At 39.0% G+C, this 16,372-nt stretch overlaps 1 protein-coding gene across 7 annotated transcripts in view; it reads right to left on the minus strand.

Moving 5' to 3' along the window:
* LOC144446984 (cGMP-specific 3',5'-cyclic phosphodiesterase-like) overlaps positions 1 to 16,372 on the minus strand; it is a 128,394-nt gene that overhangs the window by 46,292 nt on the left and 65,730 nt on the right. For all 7 annotated transcript variants that reach the window (XM_078136862.1, XM_078136860.1, XM_078136859.1 and 4 more), the window contains exon 2: positions 15,789 to 15,947. In XM_078136862.1, the coding sequence (XP_077992988.1) occupies positions 15,789 to 15,947 (159 nt within the window). The remainder of the gene's footprint in view (positions 1 to 15,788; positions 15,948 to 16,372) is intronic.

Here is a 16,372-nt window from a genome sequence, read left to right on the forward strand (position 1 = left end):
ATTAGTATGTTGTAACCATTTATCCTACCTGTCCTTCAACACACTATAACCTATACATTCACAATCTCAAGTCAGACAGTGTACTTCAACTGATAACATCAACCATTAATCAGCAGAACTTCTAGATTTTTGTCAAAAATAATGACAGGTAAACCTCAACCTATCAAACCATGTCGTTCTTTCACATCAAGTTGACTTTGTTGTGAATTGAAATGGATTCTTTTTTCTTGTAAATCCCTGATGTAATGGATTGGGAATGAACGGTGTATAGATCGAGAACGAATTAGTTTTGATAAGACAGGGGGAAAATGAGCAAACAACTATCACATTTCAGTTTCTCCTATCTACTTTAATGAGACTTCCTATATTAGAAATCAGTTAGATTTATCATCATGGCGACAGACTTAAGTTTAAGTATAAAAGATGTTTCTTATCGAGTCACAAGGATGATACATTAATGGTCTTCCTACAGACAGTAACTTGATTTATCACAAAATTAAACACTGATGTCAGACAACGTGATGAACTCAGTAATTCCTCTACGTTTTTCACACTAAGGTAATGACAAAGCAAGATATGATACGTGGTAAATCGTACACATTATCCTGTGCATAATTTGGTAAGGCCACACATAGTAACGACTTTGTTTGAGTGTTTGACATCAATTAGTGCCTTCCTTCTAGAGGAAATTTAAGGTAAACAAATATGTAAATGATGTCAAATGGGGTCAAAAGATACCATGATGTCATTCTTGTCTGTTTGTCGTCGTCATTTTCACTTCGTGTAGTGTCAGGTCATGCATGTCAAATAAGTCAAAGGGTAGGGGAAATCAGAGATTTTAGTTATTTCAAAAACAGAAAAGAATATTACAGAACAAATGAAACAAAATAAAAATACTACCAAAGGCAATGTGCACAACTGAAATCAATGTCTGACATACACATGCAGTGAAAGAAACACACATTAAAAAATGGCTGCCCGATGGCCATATTGGATCGTATCACAACATATATTCACATGCATATGTATGTAATACAACACTGTCCTTATACCAATTTTGAATGAGGTATGTTCAAGCATGTCTGCATAATGGCTTTGAACATGAAGAATTCGTAACAAAATGGACGTCTAGCGGCCATATTGGATCGTATCACAAAATAAATTGACGTCCATAGAGTTTAATGCTGTAGTCGGCAGCCATGTTGGATTCTAAAATGGCAAGGTAATTTGTATCATTGCACATATGTAGATCGCACCTTTCAACTTTTAAAACTTAGCATTGGATACTGGCACTTTATAAATGAATGAGTTGGTTGGTTGGTTGGTTGGTTGGTTGGTTGGTTGGTTGGTTGGTTGGTTGGTTGATGTGTAAGGATTAAAGTTTGTATGATAACCCTCAAATTTTTATCTTGATAACTGAGAAGGGATTTTGAGTTTTCTTGAACAAAGTAGCTAACACATTTCAGGGGTGAACAAATCATTTTGTGAACTGGTGGTCCCCGGACCAGTACCTTAAAAAATCCAGTGGTCCTGCTGAAAGAATTAGTGGTACAAGGAAAAATTGAGCAGGTCCGCCCAAAAAAATCGCTAGTCCCGGACCCAGGACCAGTGGATTTGTTCAACCCTGCATTTTTATTTCCTAGGCACACACTTGTACATGTACTGCATTAATAATTTTTCCCAGTTTCATATACACCAAATGTAATGTTATTTCACAATTCTGAAGAATGTCTCCAGTAAATATTACTATTAGAGAGAACATTTTGAACTCCTCTAATCTAAACCAGAGACTTGGCGTTTTTCTTATCAAACTCACTGTTTTCATTAAAATCTAATTTAACTTTATAGAAGGAAATTCCTTTTCATCAAGTCAATTTCTTATATTATGTGATTGACAGCAAGTCAATCATATACCCAATCAAACTGAGTACACATTTAAAGATTTAGAACTTTTCACATGTATGTGAATAAATGAGGGAAAAAACATGTAAAAAAAAAAATTAAAATCTGAACAACAACAACAAATGCTTCAAATACAAAATATTCCTTTGTTGTCATAGAAGAGCCAATGAATATAGTTCCCTTGGCCTTGTATATGTACATTATGATAAAAGAACCAATGAACAGTTCCCTTGTACATGTAGATTATGATAAAAGAACCAATGAACAGTTCCCTTGTACATGTAGATTATGATAAAAGAACCAATGAACAGTTCCCTTGTATATGTACATTATGACAAAAGAACCAATGAACAGTTCCCTTGTATATGTACATTATGATAAAAGAACCAATGAACAGTTCCCTTGTATATGTACATTATGATAAAAGAACCAATGAACAGTTCCCTTGTATATGTACGTTATGATAAAAGAACCAATGAACAGTTCCCTTGTATATGTACACAGAGACAGACAGATGCCGGATGATCCCTATAGCACTACTGAACCCCTCAGTTGTGCTAAAAAGCAATTCCTCAGCATTCTGCATCTAATAATTATCAGTAACAGTGTCACAGTACTGTTTTTCAATTTTAATTGCATCACATATAAAAAAATGCCTTCCAATTTTATGAGAGCTCTACATACATTTTATAGTGCCTGGTGTTACACTGTGACCACATAAACTGTGACCCATACTACCATTAATGTCAAGTACTATTATTAAATACACTTGTTTCACACACAATATTCATTTACGATCTCAATTGGATTGATCAGGTTTATGATGTATTGCTACTAAATTGCACAAATGCTTGTTCATACTATCATAAATTCTGATAATATTTCTGCCCATACACAATGTTTAGCAAAGTCTTGGTCTATGTACTAGGAGTAAGATAAATAGTTCAATGTAGGATGAACTAAATCCTCAAACTAAGTCAGGCCTCAGACCCCCTTACTAACCAGTATGTAGTATGGAAATAATAGCTTTTATTGACTCTTTCATATATTTTAATAGTGCCATGCATTTACTGTTACTGTAGCAAAAATTCTTCCATTTCACAATTTGACAACATATTTTAGAAACATTTGTACATGTAGAGATCGATACAAAACAGATTTCATTAAAAGTGAAATTGATTTTGTACGATGAAAACTAAAACGGTTCAAACCCCAATCCCCAAAATTAAAAAAAAATTAGTTTTTTATCCTATCCTGAACTATTGATCTTACCAGCCTTACTGTTGTCACTGTATTGTACCCCTTACCAGTTACCAGCCTCACTGATGTCACTGTATTGTACCTCCTTACCAGCCTTACTGTTGTTTACTGTATTGTACCCCTTACCAGCCTTACTTTTGTCAGTGTTACCCCCTTACCAGCCTTACTGATGTCACTGTATTGTACCTCCTTACCAGCCTTACTGTTGTTTACTGTATTGTACCCCTTACCAGCCTTACTTTTGTCACTGTGTTACCCCCTTACCAGCCTTACTGTTGTCACTGTATTGTACCTCCTTATCAGCCTTACTGTTGTCATTGTATTGTACCTCCTTACCAGCCTTACTGTTGTCATTGTATTGTACCCCTTACCAGCCTTACTGTTGTCACTGTATTGTACCTCCTTACCAGCCTTACTGTTGTTTACTGTATTGTACCCCTTACCAGCCTTACTTTTGTCACTGTGTTACCCCCTTACCAGCCTTACTGTTGTCACTGTATTGTACCTCCTTATCAGCCTTACTGTTGTCATTGTATTGTACCTCCTTACCAGCCTTACTGTTGTCATTGTATTGTACCCCTTACCAGCCTTACTGTTGTCACTGTATTGTACCCCTTACCAGCCTTACTGTTGTTTACTGTATTGTACCCCTTACCAGCCTTACTTTTGTCACTGTGTTACCCCCTTACCAGCCTTACTGATGTCACTGTATTGTACCTCCTTACCAGCCTTACTGTTGTTTACTGTATTGTACCCCTTACCAGCCTTACTGTTGTCACTGTGTTGCCCCCTTACCAGCCTTACTGTTGTCACTGTATTGTACCCCTTACCAGCCTTACTGTTGTCACTGTATTGTACCCCTTACCAGCCTTACTGTTGTCACTGTGTTACCCCTTACCAGCCTTACTGTTGTCACTGTATTGTACCCCTTACCAGCCTTACTGTTGTCACTGTATTGTACCTCCTTACCAGCCTTACTGTTGTCACTGTGTTACCCCCTTACCAGCCTCACTGTTGTCACTGTATTGTACCCCTTACCAGCCTCACTGTTGTCACTGTGTTACCCCCTTACCAGCCTTACTGTTGTCACTGTATTGTACCCCCTTACCAGCCTTACTGTTGTCACTGTATTGTACCTCCTTACCAGCCTTACTGTTGTCACTGTGTTACCCCCTTACCAGCCTTACTGTTGTCACTGTGTTACCCGCTTACCAGCCTTACTGTTGTCACTGTGTTACCTCCTTACCAGCCTTACTGTTGTCACTGTATTGTACCCCCTTACCAGCCTTACTGTTGTCACTGTGTTACCCCTTACCAGCCTTACTGTTGTCACTGTATTGTACCTCCTTACCAGCCTTACTGTTGTCACTGTATTATACCCCTTACCAGCCTTACTGTTGTCACTGTATTGTACCCCTTACCAGCCTTACTGTTGTCACTGTGTTACCCCCTTACCAGCCTTACTGTTGTCACTGTATTGTACCTCCTTACCAGCCTTACTGTTGTCACTGTGTTACCCCCTTACCAGCCTTACTGTTGTCACTGTATTGTACCTCCTTACCAGCCTTACTGTTGTCACTGTATGTACCCCCTTACCAGCCTTACTGTTGTCACTGTATTGTACCTCCTTACCAGCCTTACTGTTGTCATTGTATTGTACCTCCTTACCAGCCTTACTGTTGTCACTGTATTGTACCTCCTTACCAGCCTTACTGTTGTCACTGTGTTACCTCCTTACCAGCCTTACTGTTGTCACTGTATTGTACCTCCTTACCAGCCTTACTGTTGTCATTGTATTGTACCTCCTTACCAGCCTTACTGTTGTCACTGTATTGTACCTCCTTACCAGCCTTACTGTTGTCACTGTGTTACCCCCTTACCAGCCTTACTGTTGTCACTGTATTGTACCCCTTACCAGCCTTACTGTTGTCACTGTATTGTACCTCCTTACCAGCCTTACTGTTGTCACTGTGTTACCCCTTACCAGCCTTACTGTTGTTTACTGTATTGTACCCCCTTACCATCCTTACTGATGTCACTGTGTTACCTCCTTACCAGCCTTACTGTTGTCACTGTATTGTACCCCCTTACCAGCCTTACTGTTGTCACTGTATTGTACCCCCTTACCAGCCTTACTGTTGTCACTGTGTTACCCCTTACCAGCCTTACTGTTGTTTACTGTATTGTACCCCTTACCAGCCTTACTGTTGTCACTGTATTGTACCCCCTTACCATCCTTACTGTTGTCACTGTATTGTACCCCCTTACCAGCCTTACTGTTGTCACTGTGTTAACCCTTACCAGCCTTACTGTTGTTTACTGTATTGTACCCCTTACCAGCCTTACTGTTGTCACTGTATTGTACCCCCTTACCATCCTTACTGTTGTCACTGTATTGTACCTCCTTACCATCCTTACTGTTGTCACTGTATTGTACCCCCTTACCATCCTTACTGTTGTCACTGTATTGTACCTCCTTACCATCCTTACTGTTGTCATTGTATTGTACCCCCTTACCAGCCTTACTGTTGTCACTGTATTGTACCTCCTTACCATCCTTACTGTTGTCACTGTATTGTACCTCCTTACCAGCCTTACTGTTGTCACTGTATTGTACCTCCTTACCAGCCTTACTGTTGTCACTGTATTGTACCCCTTACCATCCTTACTGTTGTCACTGTATTGTACCTCCTTACCAGCCTTACTGTTGTCACTGTATTGTACCCCTTACCAGCCTTACTGTTGTCATTGTATTGTACCCCTTACCAGCCTTACTGTTGTCACTGTGTTACCCCTTACCAGCCTTACTGTTGTCACTGTATTGTACCCCTTACCAGCCTTACTGTTATCACTGTATTGTACCTCCTTACCATCCTTACTGTTGTCACTGTATTGTACCCCCTTACCATCCTTACTGTTGTCACTGTATTGTACCTCCTTACCAGCCTTACTGTTGTCACTGTATTGTACCTCCTTACCAGCCTTACTGTTGTCACTGTATTGTACCTCCTTACCAGCCTTACTGTTGTCACTGTATTGTACCTCCTTACCAGCCTTACTGTTGTCACTGTATTGTACCTCCTTACCATCCTTACTGTTGTCACTGTATTGTACCTCCTTACCAGCCTTACTGTTGTCACTGTGTTGCCCCCTTACCAGCCTTACTGTTGTCACTGTATTGTACCTCCTTACCAGCCTTACTGTTGTCACTGTGTCGCCCCCTTACCAGCCTTACTGTTGTCACTGTGTTACCCCCTTACCAGCCTTACTGTTGTCACTGTATTGTACCTCCTTACCAGCCTTACTGTTGTCAATGTATTGTACCCCTTACCAGCCTCACTGTTGTCAATGTATTGTACCCCTTACCAGCCTCACTGTTGTCACTGTATTGTACCCCTTACCAGCCTTACTGTTGTCACTGTATTGTACCCCTGACCAGCCTCACTGTTGTCATTGTATTGTACCCCTTACCAGCCTTACTGTTGTCACTGTATTGTACCTCCTTACCAGCCTTACTGTTATCACTGTATTGTACCTCCTTACCAGCCTTACTGTTGTCACTGTGTTGTACCTCCTTACCAGCCTTACTGTTGTCACTGTATTGTACCCCTTACCAGCCTTACTGTTGTCACTGTATTGTACCCCTTACCAGCCTTACTGTTGTCATTGTATTGTACCCCTTACCAGCCTTACTGTTGTCACTGTATTGTACCTCCTTACCAGCCTTACTGTTATCACTGTATTGTACCTCCTTACCAGCCTTACTGTTGTCACTGTGTTACCCCCTTACCAGCCTTACTGTTATCACTGTATTGTACCTCCTTACCAGCCTTACTGTTATCACTGTATTGTACCTCCTTACCAGCCTTACTGTTGTCACTGTGTTACCCCCTTACCAGCCTTACTGTTATCACTGTATTGTACCTCCTTACCAGCCTTACTGTTATCACTGTATTGTACCTCCTTACCAGCCTTACTGTTGTCACTGTATTGTACCCCTTACCAGCCTTACTGTTGTCACTGTATTGTACCCCCTTACCATCCTTACTGTTGTCACTGTGTTACCTCCTTACCAGCCTTACTGTTGTCACTGTATTGTACCTCCTTACCAGCCTTACTGTTGTCACTGTATTGTACCCCCTTACCATCCTTACTGTTGTCACTGTGTTACCTCCTTACCAGCCTTACTGTTGTCACTGTATTGTACCTCCTTACCAGCCTTACTGTTGTCATTGTATTGTACCTCCTTACCATCCTTACTGTTGTCACTGTATTGTACCCCCTTACCAGCCTTACTGTTGTCACTGTGTTACCGGGCCCTTACCAGCCTTACTGTTGTCACTGTATTGTACCTCCTTACCAGCCTTACTGTTGTCATTGTATTGTACCTCCTTACCATCCTTACTGTTGTCACTGTATTGTACCCCCTTACCAGCCTTACTGTTGTCACTGTGTTACCGGGCCCTTACCAGCCTTACTGTTGTCAATGTATTGTACCCCTTACCAGCCTTACTGTTGTCACTGTATTGTACCTCCTTACCAGCCTTACTGTTGTCACTGTATTGTACCTCCTTACCAGCCTTACTGTTGTCACTGCATTGTACCCCCTTACCAGCCTTACTGTTGTCACTGTGTTGCCCCCTTACCAGCCTTACTGTTGTCACTGTATTGTACCTCCTTACCAGCCTTACTGTTGTCACTGTGTCGCCCCCTTACCAGCCTTACTGTTGTCACTGTGTTACCCCCTTACCAGCCTTACTGTTGTCACTGTATTGTACCTCCTTACCAGCCTTACTGTTGTCATTGTATTGTACCTCCTTACCATCCTTACTGTTGTCACTGCATTGTACCCCCTTACCAGCCTTACTGTTGTCACTGTGTTACCGGGCCCTTACCAGCCTTACTGTTGTCACTGTATTGTACCTCCTTACCAGCCTTACTGTTGTCACTGTATTGTACCTCCTTACCAGCCTTACTGTTGTCACTGTATTGTACCTCCTTACCAGCCTTACTGTTGTCACTGCATTGTACCCCCTTACCAGCCTTACTGTTGTCACTGTGTTGCCCCCTTACCAGCCTTACTGTTGTCACTGTATTGTACCTCCTTACCAGCCTTACTGTTGTCACTGTGTCGCCCCCTTACCAGCCTTACTGTTGTCACTGTGTTACCCCCTTACCAGCCTTACTGTTGTCACTGTATTGTACCTCCTTACCAGCCTTACTGTTGTCAATGTATTGTACCCCTTACCAGCCTCACTGTTGTCAATGTATTGTACCCCTTACCAGCCTCACTGTTGTCACTGTATTGTACCCCTTACCAGCCTTACTGTTGTCACTGTATTGTACCTCCTTACCAGCCTTACTGTTGTCACTGTATTGTACCTCCTTACCAGCCTCACTGTTGTCACTGTGTTACCCCTTACCAGCCTTACTGTTGTCACTGTATTGTACCTCCTTACCATCCTTACTGTTGTCACTGTATTGTACCCCCTTACCATCCTTACTGATGTCACTGTATTGTACCTCCTTACCATCCTTACTGTTGTCACTGTGTTACCCCCTTACCAGCCTTACTGTTGTCACTGTATTGTACCTCCTTACCATCCTTACTGTTGTCACTGTGTTACCCCTTACCATCCTTACTGTTGTCACTGTATTGTACCTCCTTACCATCCTTACTGTTGTCACTGTGTTACCTCCTTACCAGCCTTACTGTTGTCACTGTATTGTACCTCCTTACCAGCCTTACTGTTGTCACTGTGTTACCCCCTTTCAGCCTTACTGTTGTTACTGTATTGTACCCCTTACCAGCCTTACTGTTGTCACTGTGTTACCCCCTTTCAGCCTTACTGTTGTCACTGTACTGTACCTCCTTACCAGCCTTACTGTTGTCACTGTGTTACCGGGCCCTTACCAGCCTTACTGTTGTCATTGTATTGTACCTCCTTACCAGCCTTACTGTTGTCAATGTATTGTACCCCTTACCAGCCTTACTGTTGTCACTGTATTGTACCCCTTACCAGCCTTACTGTTGTCAATGTATTGTACCCCTTACCAGCCTCACTGTTGTCACTGTGTTGCCCCCTTACCAGCCTTACTGTTGTCACTGTATTGTACCTCCTTACCAGCCTCACTGTTGTCACTGTATTGTACCCCTTACCAGCCTTACTGTTGTCACTGTATTGTACCTCCTTACCAGCCTTACTGTTGTTTACTGTATTTGTACCCCTGACCAGCCTCACTGTTGTCACTATATTGTACCTCCTACAAAAATGTTTCACAAAGACATTAGCACACCTCCAAAATGACGGTACAGAATAAACCACAAGAAATGGCATATTCATCACTCAAAGATTGGCACTAACCATTCATCTGATGTATCACTCAAAATCAAATCACAATAATTGCACTTATTATTATTATTATTTTAATATTAACTGAGTCCAAAATACATCGACTATTCCAAATGGTCAATTTCATGGTCATTATATGCACAAAAAAGTGGTAATAGGCTATTTTTCTTCACCACTTTGTGCATAATATGGGTGATTTTTAAGGTCTGTGGCTGGAAATTCCAGCCAACCACAGAGACCTATGAACCATCTCTGGTTTGTGGCTTGAAATTCCAGCCAACCACAGAGACCTATGAACCAGCGATAGTTCATGGCTGGAAATTCCAACCAACATCAGACACTTATGAAATTCCAGTTAACTTTATATGGTGAAAATGAGAACAAATTTGTCAAAAACCTAACTTTTAAGGTGGGTCATTATGCCTTGGAAAAGGTCAATGTATTTTGGACTCAGTGTATATCTGCAGTACAAATACAGTGACCAAAACATATGAACCATTGGGGTCTGTCATTTCAAGGCTCACGTTTTCAAAATACACTGTTTAAACAAATATTTGATCACATCATACATTTTCTAAGAGGCAATACATAGGCAGTTATTTCCTAAAGACATTTGAAATCTTAGGTATCGATTTTTATTCTAATAATTGAATTGTCCTTTCTGTTCACATCTCCTCTGTAATCTGCAAAACGTTCTCTTAAAATCTATCAACTATAATGTGTAATTCAACCGATTTACTAGGTTGTCACAATCAATAGAAAAGCGTTACATACAGCTGTGACATTATCCTGACATTGTACTTAATCTATATATGAACACATTTCCTGACATCTGCAAAACAATCTCTTTTACATTTTTTGTTGTGAAGATTTCTTTTTTGCAAATCTCAGCACAAGATTGAATACAACAAATTGTTTTTACTTTTCTTTTAACACTGTAAACTCCAGATGTTCAGCTTTAGGCAATTCAAAGAAAGTTTCAATGTTCATATAGTTTACACAATTCCTGATTCTGAAGATTACCATTAAGGTTTGAAACTATACATATGACAGAAGTATGTTGCGTGCTTGCTATGATATCAGTTGTATGAGAAATATCAAGGCTTTTCCTGTCACTCCACTGTCTATTCCAGAGTCGTCCAGGCATGGCAACTTATACCATAATGCTTATACATGTAGTTATACCCCCTATAGACTTTATGCAGGTAATTGTTCAAGTCATTACTCTAGAGTATCCCTCAAATTTACACCATCTTGTGATTCAGTAACTGCAGAGGTGGCTGATGTTGCATCTTTGCATTTGTGGAATTGTCAGGAGCTAATTCCCAGTCAGTACATAGTCTATCTCGGCATTTACCTGGCCTGGCAACTCCTGTACGCTCCATGTGGATAAATGTTCCCAACTGCTGGTCATTACACTCCAGGCATCCTCCCAAATATTTCCTTACTAGTGAGTGAGACATGCTTGAATGATACAGACTATCCATCCATCAAACCTGTACAGCACTCACCCTGGGTTTGGGTTGGCCATAGAAAACTTTCCATACAGTGGGTATATAACCCATCACCTCTTCACTGAACTTCACCACTCACCCTGGGTTTGGGTTGGCCATAGAAAACTTTCCATACAGTGGGTATATAACCCATCACCTCTTCACTGAACTTCACCACTCACCCTGGGTTTGGGTTGGCCATAGAAAACTTTCCATACAATGGTTATAACCCATCACCTCTTCACTGAACTTCACCATTTCACCACAGGGAGACAATAATACACATACTTGTTTTTCATATTCAGTGTATTTTTCAGAGAAGTATAAATATAGTATTAGTAGCACAATCTACCTAGCTGGTTTCCCCTGGTATTTTACCTGGGTTCCCCATTAAAATTTTGATACAAAGTATAGAAATAATGTAATCTTTACCACGGTTACCCTTCTCTATTACCTATGGGTTCCTAAACCTCAGCAAACACACTAATGTTGGTGAATGTTGAATACAATGTAATGAAGCCATCATCTTGTTGTTGATGACGATGATGAAAAGTGAAACAATTGTAATTTTATCACTAACCTAGGTAGCCTCATTCCAGCATAAGCAACTTCAGATTAATGACTAAGTTGTGATTTATATGACTAGCCTAGGTAGCTTCATTCCAACATAAGCAACTTTAAGATTAATGACTAAGTTGTGATTCATATGGTTAACCTAGGTAGCCTCATTCCAGCATAGACAACTTTAAGATTTATGACTAGGTTGTGATTTATATGGCTAACTTAGGTAGCCTCATTTCAGCATAGGCAACTTTAAGATTAATGACTAAGTTGTGATTCATATAGATAGGATATATAGATACAGTAATGTGTCATTATTACAGTTGCCATCAATGAATACAAGTTTGGTGACAATAAAATGTAGAGCTTGGCAATAACTCATATCACCCACTGGTTTGGCGTCTAAAGACCAATATAAATATTTCAGCACTAAATTAAACCATGGAACAACTGACAATCCAGAATATTATGTTCTCAAGATAGTATACAGTACTTTAGTTTAATTAACAAAAAACTCAAATACTGCAACTTTACAGAATACTAAATTGAAAGCTCTATGCACAATATTATAATTAGTTATCCATATAATTCTTAGACCAAATTGTAACAAATTAATTACTTATTTTGGATTATTTCTTATTCACCTATCATAATCAATGCACATCGATCATCATCATCATCACAACTTTGCATGGATGAAAGAAAGTCACAAATTTTCTACTTGTTTACTGGACACATAAAAAGAGACTCACATACTGACAGACTGACAGACAGACAGACAGACAGACAGACAGACAGACAGACAGACAGACAGACAGACAGACAAAGACTCATGCACTGACAGACAGACTTACATAATGATAAACAGACAGAGAGTCATTCACACACTGGCAAACAGACAGACTCACACACTGACAAATGAACAGACTCCAACACTGACAAACAGACAGAGACTCACTGACAAACAGACAGGCTCACACACTGACAGAGACTCACACACTGACAGACACAGAGATTCACACACTGACAGACAGACAGACAGACAGACAGACAGACAGACAGACAGACAGACAGACAGAGACTCACACAAACAGACAGAGAGACTCACACACTGACAGAACATTCCTACCAAATTCCAGACCAATATCCCCAGTAGTTTTTTAGTTGACTCAATCCACATACATACACATATACACAGAGACATGCACCATACCTATAGCACTACTGAACCTTATCAGTTCAATTGTGCTAAAAATACATAACTGTCCTTATAATTAAATACTGAAATGTCAAGCAGTGTGTTTATGTATATTAAAATGAAGGACAGAAGTTGTTATGGGTCAAAATGATAAAAAAAATCACCACATTGTAAATGATACATGAATGCAATTTATGCAAGACTGGTGGCTTACAAGACATTGTTGAGTGTTATAGTTAAATGGGTTAATGTCAAGATTGGCTTATTTTAAAGACACAATGACTTCAAGAAGCCTTGACAACATGTATTTTGGAACTAATTGAACAATGTCATTTGAAATGGCTCATTTGAGTTGTCGAAATAGACAAAACAATTTACAGAAATGAACATGTCACTCAATGCAATTGGGAAGTAAATCTAAACAAGCAAAGTGTCATTAATCACTCTCTTGTGGACACTTTAATAGGTACAAACACAGATGTCAATTACCACTCTGACAACTACTACAAAACATCTAATGTATATTACAATACCAAGTCATTTTCAATGACTGTCAAGTACTCTGTCTCTCTAAGGAGGTATAATTGGGTCTGAATTCCCTTGCTTCATTAACACTTTTTCTCATGCACACTAACAAGGACAAATTGCAAACAAATAGTGAATCAGTTACTAACAAGGACTAATCAAGGCTCTTTTGTAATTGTTTAACTTCCAGAGATGTAACATGCTCCCATGAGATCTTAGCTGAATATTTCCATATAACGACATGTTCTATTATTCATTCACTTACATCTTTCTAGAATTGTTCTCTTACAAACAAACAATTTTTTTCATTTTATAATCTTTGACTTCAAGTGGCATCATTTGAAACAATCCAACAGTCACTTCCAAGGAATAGTTAGATTCATTTACCAGGTTTTACAAACATCCCAACAGTCACTTCCAAGGAATAGTTAGATTCATTTACCAGGTTTTACAAACTGGATTTACAAACTCGGTTTTCTTTCACTTGTTTCTGTCCTCTGGTTACTTGTTACGGGTATTGTCTTGATAGAATGTTAGCTACACAAGAAATCTCTTTGTATCATTAATGTCCATTATCACAATAAAAAAGTACAACCATTATTTACTTAAACCATTAAAAAACACCTTTAAGAACATCTTGGTCTAGTGCCAGCACAGTAGTAGGCAACAAACAAAAGAGGCTGCCTTCTCTATTTCTTAATCATCGAGTTATTGACCCCACAGTTGCTAAAAAATTCTAGAAAGAAATCAACAATTGAATCAATGTTATTGTTGGGTACAAAGAGGGCGTCAAGCCTCCTCCAAAGTTCTTAGGTCACAATAGAAAGCTGATTATCCCTCTTACAATGGTTTAATACCGTTACAAGTACTTCACCAATCCACTGGCTTTTAAATTACAAATCTCTGACTAAAGTAAGTTTCTGTTTCTATAGCCTGATCATCCAATTGATCCTAAATTCTATTTTAAAGGCCTATGATTCAATCCCAAGACTTCATATCAGTAGTATCTTATCAGTAGAACTATATGAATTATATGAGATCATTCGTCTCTATAACTTTGCCAAATAACTGTTTTATTTGTCAAAATGTTAGGAACTTATCAGTTAACTATAGTTCTGCTGAACAAACATTATTCTTGCCCAAATTTTAATACTAAATAGTCATGGGCAAAGTTATATTGTGACTCTGAAAATATGTATTGGAAGTAATAAATGTTTCCATTGAGGTTTGATAACCCTGGTAACAGAGAGGTCAATCATGTGTCAAACTTGATTTTCATATCATACTAACTTAGTATAAACATTTCAATTTCCAACACAAATCATTTTAGAAAGCTGTGTCTAGAGCTTTCCTCCTTTCACTAAGGACTCCATCAGCAGATTTGAGTGATTACTATGCACTAAATTGATTTTCATATCATTTGCTATACTTTTGGTGGGGAAGTCAATAAAATACACAAGGCCCAAAACAACCAATGCACTTTTCTCTGTGACATGCCAGACCCTATATCCTTATCTCAATACTTTGCTTTATACATATGTACACGCACACACGCACGCATGCACGCACGCACGCACGCACGCACGCACACACGCACACACACACGCATGCACGCACACACACACATGCACGCACACACACACACACACACAGACACACACACACACACACACACACACACACACACACACACACACACACACACACACACACACACACATACACACACACACACACACACACTACTTACGCCATCAATGAGTTTGACAGGAATTAAATGAACTTCTGTAATCAGCTACACACTAAACTAAATTCCAAAGGTTCATTTTTTTTCTATGTCAAATTAAGCCTGGCCATCATTCCAATTACAAGGGGAGTCAGGGATAAGTTAATACTGTGTATCATTAAAACATGTCTTTTTTTTGTCACACTTATCTAAATGACATGCCAATACACATCATGCAGTCTCACACACAGTAGAAGCATTGATTCTAACCACATCGATAAACTTGTCACATTTCACTAATTTGGTTTCAATCAATTCACCATCGTGTATTTCATACAGTACTTAGTCAACTGTGACAGAAAGTCAATGATTTTTGTACAAATAGGTCCTTTCTTATCAATGATTAGTCCATAGAAAATGTATTTATTGTAAGAATACTTAATGAACAATTGCTATGGTTACGGCAGAACAAATTATTCATCTTGGCTATTGAAAGTATGATGCAGAAATTGATTTGGCATTCAAAATGTATTTGTTGTGACAAAGTATATAGTTACACACTGAAGATATAGGTTACATATTGCATAATTGTATGCTCCTTGAAAAAGGTCACCTTCTAATCACATATTATGCTGTAAGACTTAGTGTTATTTTACAAATCTATGATATAATGGAGTGCTACAAAGAAACCACCATGTCCAGACAATATAATTGCCTTGATAGAGTGCTGATAAACAATTGCATTGCCATGGTAACTATCGATCTCTTACCTGTTCATCTTTAGAGGTGAATTCATGATCACCACTGATTTTGTTGATAATTTGAGCTACTCCAATGACTTCACCCTCATGACTGCAAATAGGCATACATAAGATACTGTGTGTCCTATATCCTGTCTTCTTATCAATTTCTCTATTGAACCTCGGGTCCTAAAATAAATTTGCACAAAAAAAAACATTAATGAAAGCTGAAATGTAATGTGAGAAAATGGAGATTGCATTCCAATCATCTATTATTCAGACAATAGTCAATCAATCAATCAATTCATCCCTATCTATCTATCAAAATAATTTGTGTCAGGGCTGAGTTGCAAATAATGGAAACTGATAAGTTGAGAAACCATGCAAATCAATCAATCAATCAATCAATCAATTAATTCATCCCTATCTATCAATCAATCAAAATAATTTGTGTCAGGGCTGAGCTGCAATATGGCGACTGATAAGTTGAGCAACCATGCAAATAAATCAGTCAATCAATCAATCAATCAATCAATCAATCAATCAATCATATTGCATCTATCAATGTTGCTCACTGATAAGTGATTCTTTCAATTCATGAACCAAGAATAGAT

The sequence above is a fragment of the Glandiceps talaboti genome, chromosome 15 (assembly GCF_964340395.1).
Source record: "Glandiceps talaboti chromosome 15, keGlaTala1.1, whole genome shotgun sequence".
Lineage (NCBI taxonomy): Eukaryota > Metazoa > Hemichordata > Enteropneusta > Spengelidae > Glandiceps > Glandiceps talaboti.